The sequence below is a fragment of the Dermochelys coriacea genome, chromosome 11 (genome assembly GCF_009764565.3).
Source record: "Dermochelys coriacea isolate rDerCor1 chromosome 11, rDerCor1.pri.v4, whole genome shotgun sequence".
Classification (NCBI taxonomy): domain Eukaryota; kingdom Metazoa; phylum Chordata; order Testudines; family Dermochelyidae; genus Dermochelys; species Dermochelys coriacea.
In genome coordinates this window covers 40958652-40981356 of record NC_050078.2, presented here as the reverse complement: position 1 = coordinate 40981356, position 22705 = coordinate 40958652, and the positions used below count along the sequence as shown (strand labels likewise).

The 22705-nt window shown below is 36.3% G+C and overlaps 1 protein-coding gene across 5 annotated transcripts in view; it reads left to right on the top strand.

Annotated features, from left to right (window-relative positions):
- Window positions 1–22705, top strand: part of SLC25A12 (solute carrier family 25 member 12) — a 66592-nt gene that overhangs the window by 3315 nt on the left and 40572 nt on the right. For 3 of the 5 annotated variants that reach the window (XM_043505280.1, XM_043505277.1, XM_038421621.2), the window contains exons 3-5: window positions 4046–4188; window positions 10307–10422; window positions 22052–22191. In XM_043505280.1, the coding sequence (XP_043361215.1) occupies window positions 4046–4188; window positions 10307–10422; window positions 22052–22191 (399 nt within the window). Of the gene's footprint in view, window positions 1–2670; window positions 2927–4045; window positions 4189–10306; window positions 10423–22051; window positions 22192–22705 lie in introns of all 5 variants that reach the window. The other 2 variants (XM_043505278.1, XM_043505279.1) reach the window with 2 other exon arrangements.

Genomic DNA, 22705 nt, shown 5'->3' with positions numbered 1-22705 from the left:
AGGAACTTAAACATTTTAAATTGTATTCCTGTTTAGAGGTACACCAAATTAAGAAAAAGTTATGGTCATAGAAAGAGATAATCTTCTGTTTCTTTTTGATAATTTGGCAAATTACACAAGTTTGAAATCCCGTTCATGCTATGTTGATAGGTTATAAATAAACTTATATTTTTTTTATCACAACAGAAACTCTCAAGACAAAAAAGAATAGAACTTTGTTGAGAAATATTGTTAGTGTTACAACACATTTCATGGGTCAAATATGTTGTGTTACAACACATTTCATGGGTCAAATATGTTGTGCTCTTTGCTGAGGGTGCAAGTCTGTTCCATGTTGTTCAGCTAAAGGGCATGCATTCCTGCCTAAATTTGGCTTCCCTTGAAAATAGACACAAGTAACGATGAGGATCATGAAGAGGAATAGAGTTCATGTGTTCACCTTGCACTGTGGTACAGGGTGTCCTTATCCTTCCTCTTGTTCACGTGATGCATTCTACTAAATATTACCATCCAATTCACATGAATATATTAGTGTGTATGCTGTGCATATTAGAATTTGTGAAGCTTGGTGTAAGATTTTATTGTTTAAATTATTAAAGTGTTAGCGGAAAATTTTTATTTTTAGAGTATGAAAGCATAAAGGAACAAAACAAAGGAGAAATTGAAATGGAGAGCAGGAAGGATACAGGTCTCTTTAGGACAGTGTTTATCTAATCTCCTGGTGAACCTCCATTTTTTCCCCTAGAGGAGATGCAGTTAAATGTAGGAAGCATCCGGTTGAATGAGTCCCTGTCTGCTGAACCCAAAATGGAACTGAACCAGTAAGGAGGAAAAAAGAACATGCTACCCTTTTCCATTTATTTAAAACACAGTACAATTTTTTTCATTAAAAGTCCATTTTCTCAAATCTATTGCACCTGATTTAATGAGAATGATGAGAGGGATACCTGTGAATATTTTCTTCTATCAAGGATAAAGTTTGGAGGAAATATTAATTTTGGCTGAAAACCAGTGTGATGGCATCTAACTGTATGTTAAAAAGACAGACTGTACTTAGCTTAGACATGTTATGTTGTGGTGGTAGAAAACAAGATGTTCAAATTAATCAAATGCTCAATTTTGAATTATCCTTTTTATGTGTGATAAGAATTCTCTTTTGCAAAGAAATAATTTAGAATTGAAGAATCCATTTTTAATTTTAATATAAAGTTTAATGTGTAATGTAAATTTATTTTAATTTTGGGGTAAATTAAGTAACTTCTTAATAAAATATAGATGAATATAAAAGAATATATATATCGGAGTTTAGTCAAACCTTTTATTTTTTTCATGCTAAGAGATACTTGCCTTATAGGTTGCATCACAGAAAGGTCACTTGGGGCCAGATACTATGAATTTCTAAATACATGCCAAAAGTGAAAGGCTTACTTATTTTGTCACTCCTTAATGTGTTGGCTTTTCGCCAGCATCCTTTCTAATTATCATGACCTTCTCATATGGAGCTGAGAATAATCTATCAGATAATGGTTCATTCATTTGTATCAAAAATAAATTCCGTAACAGATTATTATAAAATAATTCACAATTTAATAAAAATAGTTTGATTAGTTTTTAAAGAAATAGGATAATTATGTTTACAGTATTGTATGCTTAAATGTTTACTGTCTTTCATGTGTCCTTGACTGCGTGCTTCCTCTTTTATAACTGAATTCTGCTGCTATTGTGGATATTTTCAGTACCCTGTATGTTTCGTGATCTTGCATGTGCAGAGTTTACTGTGGAATGCACTCCTTACAGCAGACTCATGCTTCATAATCTAAGGTTTTATTATTTTAAAATGGAAAGGGAACCTTAAGAAGGTGTTGCAAGGATGTTTGCCTGACTTTGCCAAACATGCAGGAACCCTGAAACAATAGCTCTGATAAAGTTTGAACTATCCTGTTTATTTTAATGGAGTGTTAATTCTTAAATATAAGACAACAGTTTATTGTTTGTCATATGGTGAGTCCAACATGCCCCAGTCAAAATAAGGGCCCATCTTGCTAGCTTTCGTAAAATACATAGACAGGTGCAGTCCCTGGCCCAAAAACTTTGCAGTCTAAGACAAGACACAAGTGGATGTAATAAACAAATAGGAGATGATTGATGAAGATAATAATTATAGGTTTGGAGTCATTTAAAGTTTTGGTTTTTTTTTAATTATAAGGGATAAATTTAAATGTTAGCTTTTAACTATGTCACTGCTGATAATTTTAACAGCAGTATACATCTACTATTCTTCTTATCCCACAGTCCCAAACAATTTCTACACTTTCTCTGGAGCCAAAAGCTTTGCCTTCCTCTTTCTCAGATTTTGAAACCCCCAGATTCTCTGATAACGTCTGTTATGGATGGTCAAGACAAAAATATATTTTCAGTACAAAAAACTATGAAACATTGAAGACTAAAAATGTGGACCACAGCTTACAGTACAGGTCAAAAGAACATCCTATCATGTAAATTAATTGTAAACATGGGATATCTCAGTATTCATCTCTCTTTGAAATGTACGGTGAATAGTGGAGAAACAAGCAAATGGCCTTATGTTAATTTGTATAGCTAAGTACCCGCTAAGTACCCTTTGATGGACCTCCTTCAAAGTCATCCTAATTTACCTTTCTGTTCTCTGAGGAATTCCAACTTGTCAAAAGACATGAAATTTTATAAAAGATCTTTGGGTCGTGATTCTGTCATCTCAGATCTGCTTAAGCTTCATCGGGGAAGTTTGAGTCGCAACACTGAGATCCCAGTTATTCTAGTACTCCCTGAATATGATATTTGTACATTGCACTATGACCTATGAACTGAATTCTAAAGGAACTCTTGGCAACTGCAAAGCTCACCATCTCTACTATGAATCTGAACCTCAAGAATTGAACTCATGTCAGTATGTATATTGATCTTTTTACCATACTTCTCTCTCTCTCTGTCGTTTTTTAAATAAATTTTAGTTTAGTTAATAAGAATTGGCTGTAGTGTGTATTTGGGTAGAATCTGAAACATTCATTAACCTGGGAGGTAATGCGTCCGATCCTTTGGGATTGGTAGAACATTTTCTTTCAAATGATGAAATAAGATTTACAGAAATGTTAATCATATTTGATGTGGGTCCGTGGATGGAGGCCTGAGGTTGGATCACTTTAAGGGAACTGTGTTGTTTGGACTTCTGAGTAACCAATAAGGTAATAAAGAAACTGGCTTGGCGAATCTAAATATTGGAATATCCACCAACTTTTTGGGGTTTGGCTGCCCCATTCTTTGCAGTTCACCCTAATTGAGTGACCATAGCAAGCTCCCCAGTAGGACCCCGGTCACAAATACCCAAAACTCTGAAAACTGTTATATTATGAGCAAGTGTAGTATCACTTTTTAATATCTAATACTTCTGTAGAGATAGTGGTAGGGTCTACATCCTGCCTTTGCAAGGGGATGGGACGAGACTAGACTAGGTATGTTCTGCCTCAGGTTACTGTGGTCCTAAAACCAGGCATTTCCTCTCCTTTTTTTTCTCCAAGAAGTTCTAGAGTTATAAACATTAAAGGGATAATGTCAAGATTGTTCATGTGTCCTGAAAAATGGGTAAATAGTGAGGTGGCAAAATTTGCAGATGATCCAAAACTATTCAAGATAGTTAAATCCAAAGCAGACTGCGAAGAGTTACAAAGGGATCTCACAAAACTGGGTGACTGGGCAACAAAATAGCAGATGAAATTCAATGTTGATAAATGCAAAGTAATGCACGTTGGAAAACATAATCTCAACTATACATACAAAATGTTGGGGTCTAAATTAGCTGTTAACACTCAAGAAAGAGATGTTGGATTCATTGTGGATGGTTCTCTGAAAATATCCACTCAATGCGCAGCAGCAGTCAACAAAGCAAACAGAATGTTGGGAATCCATTAAGAAAGGGATAGATAATAAGACAGAAAATATCGTATCAATTCAGTAACCCCTAACCTAATCATCCAAATTATGTTATTTTGTTTTCTCTCTTTTTCTCTAGTATGCCACTGTTGAGAAAGATGGAGAGCATTACATGACACCAGGAGATTTTGTGCAGAGATACCTAGGACTATACACAGACCCAAATTATAATCCTAAAACAGTGCAACTATTGGCGGGAGTAGCAGATCAAACCAAGGATGGGTGAGAACTTTGCTTTCCATTAAAAGCGTATAATTGGCAAATGATTTAATATGTCTTCTGGTTACTTTATTGCCTTCTAAAACAATATCTTACTATTTGTGTTGAGCTATATGAGCTTGTTTGTTTACCTAAATAATGAGATTTTTCTCAAATTCAGTAGATAATTTTGTTTCAGATTAGTGAGAATATAGAGTATAACAATTTTTAAGGTGCTTTAACTGAGGGGTTAACATAGTATTTAGGTTATTAATATGGGGCTTAGCCAGAGGCCATTGTGTATGCCTAACAGAATAGCTACATTTTTGATTAAAATAAGTACATCCATTTTTTCATGATTGCCTTGAAGAAGTTCATTCTCAGTTTATTCAGGTCCATGATCAGCAACTGTAGAGTCTTTAGCGGGGTGGGCAAACTATGGCCCACAGGCCACATCTGGCCTGCCAGCCGTTTTAATCCAGCCCTCAAGCTCCCACTGGGGAGCGGGTTCTGGGACTTGCCCTGCTCCAGCCAGGGAGCAGGGTCGGGGGCCGCTGCACGTGGCTCCCGGAAGCAGCAGCAAGGCCCTCCTCTGGTGCTCCAGCTAGGGAGCAGGGTCGGGGGCCACTCCATGCGGCTCCCGGAAGCATCGGCATGGCCCCCTTCTGGCTCCTATGTGTAGAGGCAGCCAGGGGCCTCCGCTCTGCATGCTTTCCCCACCCCAAGTGCAGCCCCTGCAGCTCCCATTGGCTGGGAACTAATGGACAGGGCCGCATGCAGAGCCGCCTGGCCATGCCTCTGTGTAGAAGCCGGAGAGGGACATGCCGCTGCTTCTGGGAGCCACTTGAGTTAAGTGTCGCCCAGAGCCCTTCCCCATGCTCCAAGCCCCTGCCCCAGCCCTGATCCCCTTCCCAACCTCCGAATCCCTTGATTCCAGTCCAGAGCACCCTCCTGCACCCCAATCCCCTCATCTCCAGCCCCACTCCTGAGCCCGCACTCTCAGCCAGGTCCTTCGCCCCCCACCATTCCCGCACCCCAGCCCCATCCCAGAGGACCCTCCCGCACCCTGAACTCCTCATTTCTGGTCCCACCCCGGAGTCCTCACCCCAACTCCAATTTTGTGAGCATTCATGGCCCGCCATGCAATTTCTATTTCCAGATGTGGCTCTTAGGCCAAAAAGTTTGCCCACCCCTGGTCTTCAGTATCCATAATTAAACACAGCTTGGAAAAATAAAAAAGATGTCATGCATTTTCTGTAGTGTGTGGTCTTTATAATACCTCACTGCCACCATTCACATACAGATCAAACCACTGAGAACCTCTTGGCAAGAGAGACACCAAACGCTTTTTATTTTGGAAGAAAAGTATAACCTAATCAAGATAAAGTTATACTGCACAGTTTTTTAATAATTGCTTATGAACAGTAGTCATTGTTTATAAATTGCTCTCTGAAACTATTTTACAAAATGCCCAGTCTTCTAAGACGCATGTTATTTTTTTAACCGACTCTGTTCCGAAGTAACCTTACCTTCTTGCTCTTTTCCATTGCTGCGTGTAGGCATTCGGTTTGGCATTGTATTGTAGCAAGAAGCATGGATGTTGTTAAAGTGGAGCCAAGAGGTTAAGAAGCATCAGAGCAGAGGTCAAAAATACCATCAGAGAGGAGTGGGCATTTGGTAGAGAAGAGATGGAAGGCTGCTATTAAAATAGAATACAATCTATTTTTTATAGATAAATTTCATTTATTTGAAATGGAAAGCCTCTTATTTTCCTTGATTCTGTAAGTGTAAATCTGACCCTGGGTGATATTTAGATGTTTTTCGTTTTCCTTTATTGTAGTATTTTAGAATGTTTTATTTTATATTTCAAGGACCCTGATCAAGAAAGTTTGGTATCTGCACTAGATAACTAAAATTATCATTCTATGAAATGCATATAATTTGTGTTAAATAGCAAAAATAGAATTTACTCTGTTATATAGTTACATAATGTTTGTTAAATAAGATTGCAACATTTCTCCTTGGACTTTTAGGAGGTATTTGATAACCCAAAAAAGTTACATTACTGTCTCTAACATATGGATGTAATGGGATGTATCACCAGCAATATGGCTGAATATACGTATCTTTTTGAAATCATGATCAGTAAACAAGCAAATCTGTAATATTTTGCTTTCTTCCTCAGCTGTTGGTCATCCTTTAGAAGTGTGTTTATTTGAAGAGTGGTTTTTTGTACAGTTAGGAATCAAGAGTGTCTTTCACTTCTTATAGCAGACCCTCAGACTGAGAAATTGCTGGTTTTCTATCACTTTCTGTTTTGTGTGCAGCTTTTTGTTTGGGCACTATTGTTCAGAGTGAGATCAGTATATTCATGCAGGTGATAAAATATGATGAAATAATGTGTAACTTGCTATCCAGAGTTTGGATTTTTACAGAGACAGAAGAAGTTGGAAGACAGCCAAGGTATTTGAGCACTAACTTGTCCAGATTTAGCTTTCCTTCTCAGTTTTTGAGCATTTAGTTGCTCATTGGCTAATGGTAATTTTAGCACCCTCCATGAGTAAAGGCCAATATTTCCAGCCTTACATGCCTACTGTAAAGAAGCAAAACCTCCACCACTTGATGTGATAAATGTAGTTTACATCTATTGATCATGAAATCTGCTGCTTAAAATTCAGAAGAGCAAGTACTTATAACATCTTATTATTCCACCTTCACTAGTGTTTGGATTTTTGTAGTTGAGAGCTTTCATATCAAAACATTCTCAAAATATGAATAGGACTAGTAAAATATGGTTTATATCTTGATTGGTATTTACAAATTAATGCAATATTCTCTAATTTTCTATTCACTTTCGGTTTCATTTTTATGAGGCTTGAGCCTGCTCTCCAGAATATGACAATCTACACCTTGGAAAAAGAGCTCACTGGTTAATTTTTACAAATTACAGAGTGAAGCATGCTGCATATTAGAGGGCAAAAATTACACCTTTACCCCGATATAACGGGACCAATATAACACGAATTCGGATATAACGTGGTAAAGCAGTGCTCCAGGGGGGGCGGGGCTATGCCCTCCAGTGGATCAAAGCAGGTTTATAACGCGGTTTCACCTATAACGCGGTAAGATTTTTTGGCTCCCGAGGACAGCATTATATCGGGGTAGAGGTGTATCTCTAAAATCTATTTTAGATTATTTAACAGGATACAAAAATGTGATTAAAATAATCTTGCTTGCGTAAAACTAATCTTTTTTTCAAATTTACTTGTAGGCATTTTAACATTCTTTTTAAATGCTTTCTTTAATACCTCTTTCTCGTCCACTCACAATTTAAGCAATTAATGTTGTGTGCTTGAGATTCTTAGTTGAATGGGTCTAGAAAATGTTTTCTCTTCTTGTTGCTATCATCCAAAATTGGCGGGAGATAGGAACTCAGAGTTGGATTTATTTAGGAGTCCTGGGTTCAGATCCTAAAAGAATCACAAATGAAAATGCATTTGGTTTTGTCCTAGTTTCTAGTTCTGATTCAGATGCAGAATACTGCTTCATCTGATCAGTAGTCTCAGTTCAGGAAAATGCATAACTAAAATAGGATTTCCCTAGGCTAAGATTGAGTTCCATTTTCAGAATTATGTGAGACAATTCACAGAGCACCAGACTGCTGCATGTCAAAGCGTTATTTCCTCAGTTAAAAACACAAAATTAATCTAGAACTAAATGTGATTAGGGAACAGAAAAAATAAGGATATGATTCTATATCATATTTGCTTGTGAGAAACGTTTGAAATAGTAAGTTGGTGTTATAAATAACTTTTATGTTCAAACGTAGAAGTTAATAGAAAAATAGGATGATGTGAATTGCAACTTAAATGTGAAGTTTTAGTTGTACAATTAAAAATAAAATGACTATGCATTATATGCAAATAACTGATTATGTGATGGGGAACTATTATTGTGTGATCTGGAATACAATATTTGGACACTCAGTTGTCTGAAACTGCGCCTTCCGGAATCTTCAGATCTATATTTATCTCTAGTCAGGATTTTTTCATGTGAAAGATTTATTCTGTCCCTATATGGTAACATCATCAGGTTTATCCCTGAATTTTTTTTTCTAGAAGCATATTCTTTTGTAGCCTTCATTTTGAGTCTTAGCATCTTATACCAAATTTCAGTCTTCAATAACTGTATTATTTCTACAGGTAGTTTCATTTATAACATTATTAATTACTTTAGTCTACAACTAAATTGTAATAATACATTACACTTTTCAGAGGCTCTAAAATTGCTTTACAATGTTTAGGTAAGTATTAATGTCCCTTTTGTGTACACACACAAAGAGCTGAAGCGACTACCCATAGTCACACTACAGATCAATTGCAAAACCTGGGAATAGAACCAAGGTCTTCTGAATAACCGTCTGCCCCTAAAAATTAAGTTCTCAAGTTTTAAGTAACTCAAGAAGGATTAACAATCCTAGAAAAAATGGCCGAGAATAACCAAAGTTTATGACAGTTCTGGAAAAAGATGGAGTATTTGGGTACCAGTTTCCTTTAGGTGCACCTTAGAAAGGTTTTTGTAAAAATAGTTGTTCTGTCCTTTAGTTTGATACGTTTGTCATTTTTTTGGGATTGAACTCACCAGCAGCAGTGTTTGGCTTTCTTGGTAGAGGGCTCCTTTTGAAACCTCCGTCAGTGGGTACTCTCACACAATCCAGAACTGATGGTCTTCAAAGCACAGTGCAAGTGATATATATTTGGTTCAGCTTCTTGTTTACTTTGTCCCGCAGTTTGGCTATCAACCTATTTAAAAGATGTTGTTTCTCAGGGGCTAGAATCTAATTTGCCTATCTTTAATGTGGAGTAAATTGTGTGTTGTGTAAGACTGGATGGTAATCTGTCTTTTGGATGGATGTAACTGTGTTGGTAATTGAATAAGTTCTTGCTCCCATTCTAATTTTTCTTGGTTAAATCTAATAAATAGAATCAGGGCCCTTAGATTTCAACTTTTCCAAAATCATCACTTTGTGGAAGAAACTCATTTTTGTAAATTGTTAGACTGGTTGTCTATGATAGAAATGTCAAAGTTGAGATTTTTCCTGTTTAGTGGCCCATAATGTTTCTAGATTCTAGTTCAGTGGGACTACGGAAAGTAAAGAATCTTGTTATAAGAATCTATATTTTGGTTAGTGTATGTATAAGGGCTAGATGAACTAATGGCTACTATGGCCTAATTCATTAAACTGTTTCATAAAATATGCATCTGTTCAATTGAGATCTTCAGACATGAACAGTCCCAGTGCAAAATAACTGCTATGTTTAATTCACTGAGTTCATCCTTCAACATTGAGAGTACTGGAAGGCTATATTTTGTAAATTGAGATCAATAAATATTTTTTTGAGAATTCTTATCTTGACAATCTGCAGAAATGTTATGCATGTTACTTTATTGCTATAGATGCAGTTCATTTTTGTGGTTTAAACTTATTTCGGAGATTACAAAGAAAAAAAACTGATGGTAAAATAAAGTAGATAAAGAAATTAATGATGGAATGTGAATAAAATGGGCTTCGTGCTATACTGCAACTATTTTTCTAGATACATGCTAATCTGAAATTCAGAACTGTACACGTTTTGCTTGCTTAATTTGAAGAGTAGTGTATTATTTCAGTGTTCTTAAAAGAATTTCTAAGTGTGCTTATATTCTGCATTTTGCGAGGAAAATCTCATTTTTATCTGTATGTTGGTTCATAAAAAATCCAGCTGTTTCTGGTACAGCATCTATATTAGCAATATAGCAGTGGCAACCCTCTAAATTTCATTTCAGCAGAAAAGCTTTGTTACTTCACACTTTGTAAATCCAAGTAGAACAGCACTTGAAAAATAATTATGAAGTATTAAATACTAGGTTCACACTGAGAGTTGTGTCCACAGATCTGAATGCAATTGGAAACTGAGTCATAGGGGTTGTGACTTCCCTAAGGCCACACAACACAATTGTTCCCATTTTTAACATAGAATCAGGTTTCTTGTCACCTGTTCTTAATCACTGGATTGTGAAGCCTTCCAAATTATCAAACTCCAACCTTCATGGCCCTTGTGAATATCTTTTAAAGCCTTTACCTTCTGTTTTTCCTTTGTAGGTTGATCTCCTATCAAGAATTTTTGGCATTTGAGTCAGTTTTGTGTACTCCAGATGCAATGTTCATTGTTGCTTTTCAGTTGTTTGACAAGAGTGGCAATGGAGAAGTGACATTTGGTAAGAATGTTATACCAATAAAATAAAAACCAGCAGGATCTTATTAAAGGGGAAAAGGCAAAATGCCACATTTATTGTGAATACAGAAGGAATAATAGTAAGCAGTTATAGCTATAACATTCCATTCAATTTCATATTTATTCACGCACACGCACACGCGCGCACACACACACGTTCTGCAAGATTATCATAGTTACTAGCCTTAGAGTTGCTCATGCCAAGCCACTGGCCAGGTGGCCTGGACATGAAGAGGGAGCAGGGCCTTGTCAGATGCTCATCTGATGCTCCTGGAAGTTGGTTTGCAGAATCAGACCCCAAATTTCTCACTTTCTAGAGTCCATTGTTATAGGAATTTCTTCCTATGCCAGTCTATGGGAATTGCTTCATCATGCTGTTGCTGAATCAATCTGGCTCCGTGCTGCCAGATGTTGTCTTGTTCTTTGGTTCTCCCATTCTTGAGGCTGTTGGGTGGATTCCAGTCTGCCCTCCAGGGATCCTCTGGTTATTTCCACTTGACGCCTTCTTCAGCCGATGAACACTGGATTCTTAGGCTGGTACCTCCCTGATCATTCAGTTATTATCCACACTAAGCATCCATCCACATACATCCTCTATCTCTATTATAATCACAATTGTTAACAAAGTGAGATGAATACAACAAAAGGACGGGGAGTCTCTGGGTACTGTTTCTGTTGTTACAGGGCATTGCTTTGAGTCTCTCTGTGTGAGTAGTTGTTGTTACAAAGAATTGCTTTGAAAACAGACTCTGTCTTAGAATGTACTAACACAATTAACAGCTTGCAAGTTTCACACACAGAGGGAGAAAAACAGTACCAAAAACCAAGAGACCTCTTAATTAGTGATACCCTGGAATTTAAACTATGGGGAATCAAACTCATTTGTGATTTTAATACAGAACTTCTTTAATATGATCCAACAATAATACTCTCAGAAAGCACTTTAACAGATTAAGGTCAATAGTATCGATAGCAAGAATGGCCAAAACTCCCTGGAAATCTAACCGGAAATGCATATAGTTCTGGACATACAGTACTGATTTCCTAAAAGGATATCTATAGGTAAATACTTGTTTTCATTTTTTCAGAGTGTTGGTTAGAACACAAGCGTAAGAAATCGAAAAATGTAATTACTATACTTTGTTGAATCATTAACTCTTACACATTCCTAAAATAGGTGGTGCAAAACTTGCATGTGCAGGACTGTCCTGAAACTTAGTGAACCATGGGTACTAATTCCTTCATTCCTGAAGGGATTTTTGTAAGAAGGTCAGGATCTCCATGTACCACTTTTGGAGAACTGTTACTACATTTATTGAGAAGATACTAGGGGTTGCAGGTAGAAATGAAGGTGTTCTAATTCATGTTTTAGAAATCCCAATTTAATTTTCTTGTTTTAGGGACAAACTTGTTTTAGGGACAAATTCTACTCTGTCTTATATGGGTACAGCTCCTGAGCTGAACCCATGTAAATAAGAGTGGAATTTGGCTTTTAGACTTTTATTGTTACAGTCTGATTTTTATCACTAAGAACTGAACTGAACAGGATTCTGTAGGTGAAGGATTTTCATTTTATCATGTTAGTGAATAGTAACTGAATAGGTAAAAGCTTACTGATTATAACAGATTGTATATTTGTTATTTAATGTTAAGCTAAAATGTATATTTAGATTAGAAAATATTTAATGCTGAGAATTTTAATACATGGAGTGAGAAATGTTAATTTTATCCAAAAGAATAAAGTTTTCAATAAAGATAATGCAATTTATGCTTGGATTTGTAGCCACTTACTGTCTGTACCAGCTATTTCTGAAAATTTTTGCCCCAATTTTTGAGGTGGTGGTGAAACTCAAATCATGCATGAGTCTTTTTCTGAAAAAATATATATAGTATTGCTTGAATCATTACTCGTATAAAGTGACATGATTAACAAACAGGGCAAAATATTAAGTGCTCAAAATATTAAGGGTCTGCCGCATCCTAAAGAGAAATAATATGTAAGAACTTTGTAAAAAGAAAAGTAAATTTAGGTACTAGCTAGCAGTCAAACTGACAAAGCGATCCATTACATTAATTCTCACCAAAAAGTGATGATGCCCCGATTTCTCACAAATGTACATGAACATAGTCAAGTTGAAACAGTTGGTTCAAAAAATGAGTTAAAAGTAATTTCACAGAGTACATGTGCCCTTGTGTCCTTCTGTGCTGATTTTGGTGGTTTTATGGTCAGAGCTTCCTATTGTTAAATTGTGTTTTCCCTCTTCTGTTGTTGTATTAAAGGATCACAAAACAAGGGAAACTGACTAGACACAAAGTGTTGTCAAATGCACAAGGTAATCTCTAAAACTAGATACAAATTTGTCCTCTTTCAGTTATTATTATGTTAGTTGTAAAAATACAACTGAAACCAATCTTTCAGATAGAATTGTGATTTTTAAGTTGATATTCCTTTTAATAACGAGTGCTGTAGAGAAGTTTTATACTACTGTCCCCAGTTCATTACTTTTACAAAATATGCCGTAGTGCAATTACTTGTATATTTTATAATTAGTGGTGTACTGTGAAATGTTTTAATTTCTTTATAATATATGTTTTGTGGTGCAGTACCCCTGACTTTCTGTTGCTTCTTGCTTGGCAGTTTCCCTTGGCAATTTTCCTATATGTAAAATGGGATACATAACCACCTTCACAGGGTTATTATAAGTGTGTAGAGTATGGGGAAAAATATAAAGCACTATATAATTTCATATGAAATACTCACATTTGCTAATCAGCAATTGGTCTCAGATCACTTTTGTGAGTTAAGGAGATGCGTCTGTATTGGTTTATTTCTGGGCTCCTCCCCCACCCCCGATTACATATGTATCAGACAGTAGGTTAGCTTCATATGAGTGCAGGAGACAATTTCAGTTATGTCAAATTAGGAAACTCCCCAAAGACCTCACGAGATGAGATCATGGTGAAGTGTGATATTTCCATTTTGGATCTTTGCTTCAAAGAATCTTACAAGATATTTACTCCTTGTGGGGTGAAGGGAGAAGGCCAGTTTTCTTCGGTTTGTAATTTTTGACCTTAGCCAATCAGTGCGAATAAACAAAGCTATTACCCATTGCTTGACCTAAAATACACACACTTAATGGTGGCATATTGTGTATATTAATCTGTGTAGTGTAAAAGATTCTGTGCATGTATAACATGTCCCGTATTTATAAATATTTATAATGTAGAGAATTATTAGAAATTATACCAAAAGGAATAGAGTTAGCCAACTAGAGTGCACGATTGGTAGACAGTTGTAGATCTGGAACTGTGGTTACATTTCAAACACACAATAGGTAGTTTCCTTCACTCGGATTTTTTTTTTTTTCCTCCCCCATATGCTTGACCCTTCATATATACCCATGACAAATGTGGCCATCTTGGCTTCTTGCTGATTTTTTTTTTTTCCCCTGTTTCTGTCACTCTTCTACTTTTGCTAGCTCTTTATAAAAATGTTTATATTCTACTCCCAATGGGTAATTTGTTTGTTAAATTATGTGTAAAGCTTTTACACAGAAACACCTAAAATCTCATAGAGATCAAGGTTAACAACTTCATATTTATATGGAAACTATTTGTCGGAAAGATTGATCCATTATCAGTGGATAACATATGTAAGATTATACATTACTGAGAATTATCTAAAATCTAAGTTTATTGAAATAAAAGAAAAGGGGGAGAAATGGTTAGCAGTCAATACCTAGTTGAACAAGTAACAACCTCATGTAACAGGTTTCAGAGTGGTTTCCGTTTTAGTCTGTATCAGCAGAAAGAACGAGGAGTACTTGTGGCACCTTAAGATTAACACATTTTTTTGAGCATAAGCTTTTGTGGGCTAAAGCCCACTGTGCTCAAATAAATTTGTTAGTCTCTAAGGTGCCACAAGTACTCCTTGTTCTTTCAACCTCATTTAAACCATTCATTCCTGTTTCAGTTTTGGCTGTAATAGAAAGAAAACAATTTTTGAGAAAGGGATTTAGCATCCCTCAATGATAAACATGCTAAGGATTTGTGAAATCACAGTTCACCTTTAGAATACTTTCAAGTCAGGACTTTTCCTAGTCAGGTAATTCTAAGACCCTGATTATTTTTTTAAACTTCATTGATGAAGGTAAGTAACTGTCTACTTCATTGATGACAAGCCTTCTTAACTTGAAAGAAGTATTTAAAATAAGATATAAAACAAATGCTACAAAGCTGAGAGAATTTACAGATTTTTTTTCTATACATTTTTAGTTGAACTGAAGTTGGGTTAGAGCAAACTTTCATATTGGGTAGTTTTTGCTTTTCACCTCTGTCTCTTGAGATAATTCAAAGAGCTGTGCCTTTGCTTGATGCTAAGCAGATAATCCCCATCCTGGGGGGTAAAAGTGATTGGAACCCGGGAGTGCCAAGACTGCTTAAAATTTCTCTAGAAGCAGGTATTTGACTGGAAATGAAAGGATTCTTCTTGAACTGTCAACTGGGTAAACTTTAAACTGATCTGGATTGTGTCACTTAACTGGTGTGTACAAGTCCAAGACTTTCTTCCAATTTTGCACCTTCTCATGCAGAGGCTAGAAGGACAGCCATTCTCATGGAATGTTTCAGAGACTGATTTTTAGTTAAATACCTGAGCTAACTTAAAATCTTGTAGCTCTGAAGAGCAGAAGAACAGATAATATAACCAAAACTGTATCGTGTTTTATAGTTTTCCTGTTCATGATTTCCCTGTGTTCAGTTTTCAAATTCTTTTGGAGCAAGTTGGAAGGTATTTGGATACCTGAATGCGGACTAATGCAAGGCATTTAAATATTGTTGCTCAGAGCAAAAAAGACTATCTTCTAATCTCTTAAGAAAGCATTTACAAAAGCTCTGTCTATACTATTATAGATGGATGGAATTATTAACCAAATTTCTGATTTTAAACCATTAAATTTACTCCAACAAATGTAACAAATTACTCCTTGGGAAAGAGAGGGTTAAATCTTCCTTAAGATGGAGAAACAGTAGATTTTTTGAGAGTGGTGGAGGATGGGGAGGGGCTGAAGAAGAGGGAGTGAAAGAGGTAGTTGAGAACACTTCAGTATAACTGTTTACTTTCCTATTTTGCCAACCCCCAATGCTCAAAAATCATGAATCAGGCTCATTTATTTAGTGTATTTTTATTACCTTACCTGACGTTGGTTTCTGTTTAATGTGGTATCATAGGTACATGCAGTGAATATGGGAACATGATGTGGTACATCAATGCATTTTAGTTATTTGTGATAATTCCAGTAGTTCCTGTGAAATTAGAAATGGCACCCTTCCTTTCTTTGGTCCTTCCATATGGTTTTCTGTTTAATCTTTCTTCTATCCCACTACCCTTTCTCCTCTCCAATCTAACAACTAGAACCACTCAACATAATCTGTTATCGATATGTGAGCGGCACCCATTCAGTTTTAATAGTAAATAGTTTAAAATCCAGGGACAGTGTTAATTTACAGAACAAGAGCTCAGCAGCACAGGAAGCAGTGTCTTGTAAGTGTTTATTTACACAAAAATGATTAATTCATTACCTTTGTACTTTGGCCATTATTAATGATGGTCCTGACCTTTTAAATAGGAATAGAAATATATTTCCATTCATTTTAGTTCCATTTTATTCACCCCATACATCATCCTCTTCCACCTCAGCACTAGCAGGCGTACTGCTGCACTTGTTACACTTGGGGTCTGGCTATACAGCAGATGGGAGGGTACTTCCCAGACATGTGCTAGCTCCGCCTGAGTGATTATACTAAAAATAACAGTGTGACCACAGGCAGCAATGGCAGCAGTTGGGGTGGCTTGCTCATGCTGCTGAAGCCATACAGCTATTTTTAGCATGGTAGTGCATGGCTGTCTACCTGAACTGGGAAGTCCCCTCCCAGTTGCTGTGTAGACATACCATTGGATTCCTTCCTCTGTTGTTCCCTAACACACCACTTGCGCAACATCCCCAGGGAGCTTTTCAGACAGACTTTTGGTTTTTATGTTGTTTGCAAATAACAGCAGGTTTTTGTTTTGATTTTTTTTTTTTGTATCCTGAAGGTGGAAGTGTATGAAATTAGCTTTTAGCAGAAATAGCAAAAGATCATAACAACACTTTAGAAATGCAGTGCTTACATTAGTGCTTAGACTTTTAGTGATGGGGACCATAAAAGAACCTGGATACATAAATAAAATCTCACTTAACACTCCCCCCGCCCCCAACATTGACGTGTTTATGCTCATATAGCTTATCTGTGGAATGGATTTTGCCTGTAACTTTAGTGTGACCTTTTTCTTATGAGAGATGATAGGGAGTTACAAACTCTGCTATGCAGGCTGGCAGAGTGTAGAACTTCTATGAAATCTCAACTTGTGGTTTTTGGGTAGGCTGTATTGGAGGCCTCACAAACTATAAGCATTGCCTATATAAAGTGATGAACTTGTACTTACAGTGAGCCTAAAGTTTCAGGCTCAGTTACAAGCTTTAATACTCCCAGATCTTAAATTTTGGGAGAGTTCAGAAAGAGAAGAGAACTCAGAACCCAGGGTACCCAGCTAGGATCACTTAAAAGGCTGCTTTGATTCTATGCACTCTCCAGTGTATCCAGAAAAGTTGAGACAAAGTTGATAACCCCATCTCATGCACATCTTACAGAATGACTCCCTTCTCCTTGTTCCAAGGAAATGTCTTCAATTTTTGACAAAATGTAATTTAATTTTAAGTGTTTTTCAATTTAAAGTACAAGCATTTTGTGTAAGACGCGTTATAGTAGCTATCACCCAAGGGCCAAAAGAAAGGGAGTACTTGTGGCACCTTAGAGACTAACAAATTTATTTGAGCATAAGCTTTCGTGAGCTACAGCTCACTTCATCGGATGCAGTTGTAGCTCATGAAAGCTTATGCTCAAATAAATTTGTTAGTCTCTAAGGTGCCACAAGTACTCCTTTTCTTTTTGCGGATACAGACTAACACAGCTGCTACTCTGAAACCTGTCATTATCCAAGGGCCAAGATGTCCAATTGCCAGTTTTGCCTCTGTGCTTACCCTAGTGTTAAATTGTTGGTGAGGGCTGCTGCCTTTCCTTTTTTTAATGTATGTGCAATAGCATAGTCTGAGTCCTAAAGTTTACATTCTGCTGCAAACATTTGAAATGCCAAAAGTCTGCAGGCTGATCCTAAATTTGTGATGCAACATAGAATTTCCATTTTGTGCATTTCCAGTGGCCTTAGCCATAACTAGAATGTGCTAAGCACTATACTAACTTCCATTCTATCCTAAATTGCTGTACAATTCAGCTTGTTTAGCCCTCTGCTCAGTATAAAGCCAAGATTAAAAGATAAGGGCTGTTGGAGATTGTCATGATGTAGGTGCAATGTTAGAGCTACATGGAGCAATTTACGTTATTCCTGGTTGCAGCTGATATTCATATTTGTTCACAGTTTAAAAAAATTAAGTACAGTATATAAAAGTAAAACAAATCTATAAATAGAAAACTTTCAGCACTATAGCTCAGATCAAAAGGATTGAGTAACACTGTTATGATTCTGCAGTAACATAGTCCCTTCCCCCCTTGTGGGTGGGTGGGTTAGGGGGATGATGGTTGTGCTCAGTTGTACCTGTGTTCTGTTTGGGTTCTTCTACCATGCTCCTCATCTTTGTATCTGCGTGCCTGGAACTCAGATTGGTATTTAGCCTCTTCCCTTGAAATTGAAGGTTGTCTGAAAAGGACTTCGTTTGGAGAAAATTTACTGAGCCTCACAGGTGCTGACTTTGGCCCTATCTTCAAAATATTTAAAGGTGATAGGACAAAATCTGGTATGCAAAGTCTTCAAATAAATGCTGTTCAGATACAGCTATAATTTGCTTTAAATGGTCAGGTGGAAAATTTCTGTGGCAGTCATGTAAACATTTTGTCTAGACACTTGCCTCTAATTTGGAGGTAGTGCACTGGAATGCTGGAGCTATGGGTTTGTATGTGACTTTAGGATTATAACTCCTGGGGCTGATGGTAGATTGGATTCATCACAGGGCTGTGCTCTGGCCGTACCATTTGTGTGGCAGCCCCCATCCAAGCTGCATCATGGAGCCACATTGATATCTGCCTTGGAAGAGAGTATTTGTCCTGCAAAAGGTAATTCTACCACAGAAAGGTTAGCAAAGACTGGGAAGAGACAAATCAGTAAATAAGCAGCATGGATTGATGGGGACAATGAAAAACTTCTGTCAGATTGTAATAAAATGGTGTTTTTTACAATTTTTTTTTCAAGTTTAGTGAATTGCTATCTGATCTCTTTCTTATTTGAATGGTTCTATCAGATATGAACTACTTGCAGTTTATCTTTAATAATTTGCTGACATCTGTCTCAGGAAATAAAAGGAGTACACGTACCTTAACATTAGCCGATTTTATCAATTTCTGTTGTTATAAATACTCTGTCAGCTTAGACGTAGAAATGTTAGTACCTGCTGCACCTGCTGTGATAGAACAGATTAAAGAGAAAAATTAGAGCATGGGACAGTGTGACAAATATGCTGGTGGACATCACTTCCTTCACAGTCACCAGAGTATGACCATACTTTTGAAACCTCCCTTGCAACTGCACTGTTATTAGTTGTGCACGAGTTTGGGATAATTGCACTTCCCTTTCATGTCAGAAAGGTACTGACAAAACTGGATAAAATAAGAAACCAAAATAAGTACTTGGCATAGTGCATCAAGAGGGTAATATTGTCAGGAAATAGCAATTCCATCTATTGTGAATGAGTTCCATATTCTAATGCCTCCCCCATGATACCTGAAGACTCTGTAATATGTTTTTGAGCATTATAGTTATAATTCAAACTGCTAATTGTTTCTATGAATTACTTCTGTAGTGTATCTTGAATGTTATATATAAAGTCAATGTGGAACAAAATATAAGATACCAAAGTGAGTTCCTACCTCCAGCTTCCTGAAAGATATTCAATATATACTAATAATTGTTAGTCCTTTTTGATAGTCCTAAACAAATACCATTAAGATTGAGCCTGATTTTTAAAAGTATTTAGGTACCTAGCAGGGTTTTGAAAAGTACCTAGGTGCCCAACTTCCAAATCAGTGGGAGTTAGGCACCTATTTACATCTTTAGTCACCTGGATAAGAGGCCATATTTTTAAAGGTATTTATTGATAGCCAGTTATAAAACCTCATAGAAAACATTGAGAGGAGGAAATTCATTCTCCGAGTTATAAGTAGTCTCTGGGGAAAATGCTTAAAGGAAGAGTTCTGCAAAGATTGAGGGCTTCTTATCAGTGCTTAATTCTTATTAAAATAATTGAGAGTTTATCTGTATGCAAGCCTTTCTTTTGAAAGGAATGTGAATAATTCTATGTGATAAAAGCGGTCCCATTTACCTTTCATTTTTTCTTTTAAGTTGCAGACATTTTGAAATAATAGTTGGAGGACTGTGGATAAATATTTTTAATCACCCAATTTTTTCAGCACATTGTTTCTAGACTGTTATTTTTCTTGTTATTACAGTCAAAAGGAAACTCCGAATACTTACATCACACTTTTTCATGAGAAGATTTGAGCACTTTGTAAAAGTGAACATCAAGACGGGGGAAACAGTCACAAGTTTAGGGTTTATCTACACTACAAACACAATTGGATCAGTAGACCCAGTTTCAGCACTAGTGTCCCCTGTCCCAGTTACAACATGATTTCATTTTGCTGGCACAGCAGGGGACAACGCTGACCTGGCTGTATTTGTAATGCATGAAGATCCTAAGTGACTTGACTAGGAGTTCAGTGGTAGGTTGGGGATTAAATCCAGGTCTCCTGGTCTTTGGTCTCTAGCTATAAGTAGTAGGTTTACTGCCTCTCATTAAATTAAGAGCTTTGAAACAAGTGCAGCAAAATGTGTTTGAGTCATTTCCTTTGTGCATAATTGTTGTTCCCTTTCTCTCACCCTCTCTGTTTACTGCACCTTAGGAATTTTTGACTACTTACATTTATATCAACCTGGTTTTTATTATTTGACTGCTATTACCTATTCCTGATAATTTTATTATCATTTTGTCCTCATTTAGCAATCTCTCCTTTAAAATAAACATATAATCTATAATGTGAGGCAAATGATATAACCAAAAACCCAATCTTGTACATTAGTGAATTGATCTGGAACTCTGACCCCTTCTATAGATTTCCATTCATCCCTCTTTCTTTCCTTCCCACAATGATTTCTCATACACTGAACCAATAAAGCCTCTACAATCATGGAGTAGTATTGACTCATGTTAAGAAGGCAACTATAGAACTGAAAAGCATATACTTTAAAACATGAACAAACCAACTGATCACTTAATGTAGAGAAGGGAACAGATTTCCATCAAAGAAAGAGTCTGTGATGAAAAAATGGACAGAAGATATTGCAGTCCACATCTGTGAATTTCCTCTTAGAAACAGAGTAGATAACTGCTCATAGGGTAAGAGTCCTCTAATAATATACCTCTAATACTATTGATTAATGTAAACTCAAACAATGTTAAATAAGCTAGCTAAGTTGTTAACAGAAAAGAGAGCCAGTCCTGTCTTAAAGAAAATATGTTAGCATTTCTCTTTTAACTTAAACTCTGTGGTGGGCTTTTAAATTAGTTTAGTTTCACAAGCAAATTTAGAATTGATTTAAAAGTTTTGAGCTGAATTTAGAAAACTGTGTAGTCTAATTTGCATGTGTCCAATTTGTGTGAACAAATGTCCAGTTGTGTCCCATTGACCATTTGCACACGCATACCAGACTTGTATGCACATAATATCCCATTTAATTTTTCTGTATCAGGCTTTGTTACTAAGGATAAATATACTATAGGTTGATTTGTTGTACAGTACACAGAATATAATTCCATACCCTAAAACGTGTTTTTTTTCCCCTCTCTACTTCATTTAAAAGGTGAGATCTTTAATTTCACTTACCTTCAAACATTTTAATAACTGAGACCAATCATGTTTTATAGGATTTGATTTCTGTGTCAGGGCCATATTTTATGACACTCTCAGAGGCTTTTAATAAGGTGCTTTCTGCTGAGCTAATGATATGCTTTAGGTGGCATTTCTTATGCCTATCTTCAATAGACATATTCAGGCTAGTGTGAATGTAATAATCAAGTCTCAATCAAACCATACTTAGTATGACAAATATTGCATTAGACAGTGATGTAGGTATTCATGCTTTTGATAAAAGGCTTAATTTGACTCCTTGCAGAAATGGGGAATTACTATTGATTTTTGTATCAGAGTACAAAGTAGCAGCTATTTATAGTGCTACAAGAGAAATTGCTTCTTAATTAAAATTAAATATGAAATTATTAATTCCATGGCTTTACATAGTAATGTACAAATTTGAGTAGTAAATTCTGTAGTAAATGTGTTCTTACACATGGCTCTGAATATGCAACTTAGAAATTAATCTAATGTGACCATACTACAACACTTTCTAAATGGCCTTATAAAACTTTTGTTTATTTTCTACCAGGAACATTTAGGCAGGGGTGAATTATTTTATCATACAACTCATTTGCTTTTTTTCCCCTCCCAAGAAAATGTCAAAGAAATTTTTGGACACACCATTATTCATCATCATATCCCTTTTAATTGGGATTGTGAGTTTATTCGACTGCATTTTGGACATAACAGGAAGAAGAATCTTACCTACTCGGAGTTTACACAGTTTCTGCAGGTCAGTTATTTATTTTTCTTTCTGTACATAATTGGCCATCAGCTCCGTCATTTGTGCTGTATTAATGCCATTATAAATTAGTTTTATTACATTGTGGTGAGAAATTTGTTGTCCAGATAGACTAATCAGAACAGAGCTAAACGATCACTTTACCATACAGATTATATAATAAGATCACATACAGTGCATTAGACTTTGGTCCACCACCCTGATGGAGGGAAGGATTAATTTTGTTTCTAAAACATCCCCTCATTGATGAGTGTCAATGTCTGGTCCTGCTCCTGTAGGAGTTCAGTGGCAAAACTGATTTCAATGGGAAAAATATTGGGACCTGAATATCTCCACTGGCTGTTACTCCATAGCTTCCCTTGACACTTTGTTGTATTGATTAATTTTTCATTTAACTTCATAAAGTTTTTCCTATTTACCCTACATTTCCCCATAATATACACTACTGCACATCAGAAGTTTAAGACCCTTGTGCCAAACTTGCAGTAAGCCAGAAGTCTTCCTT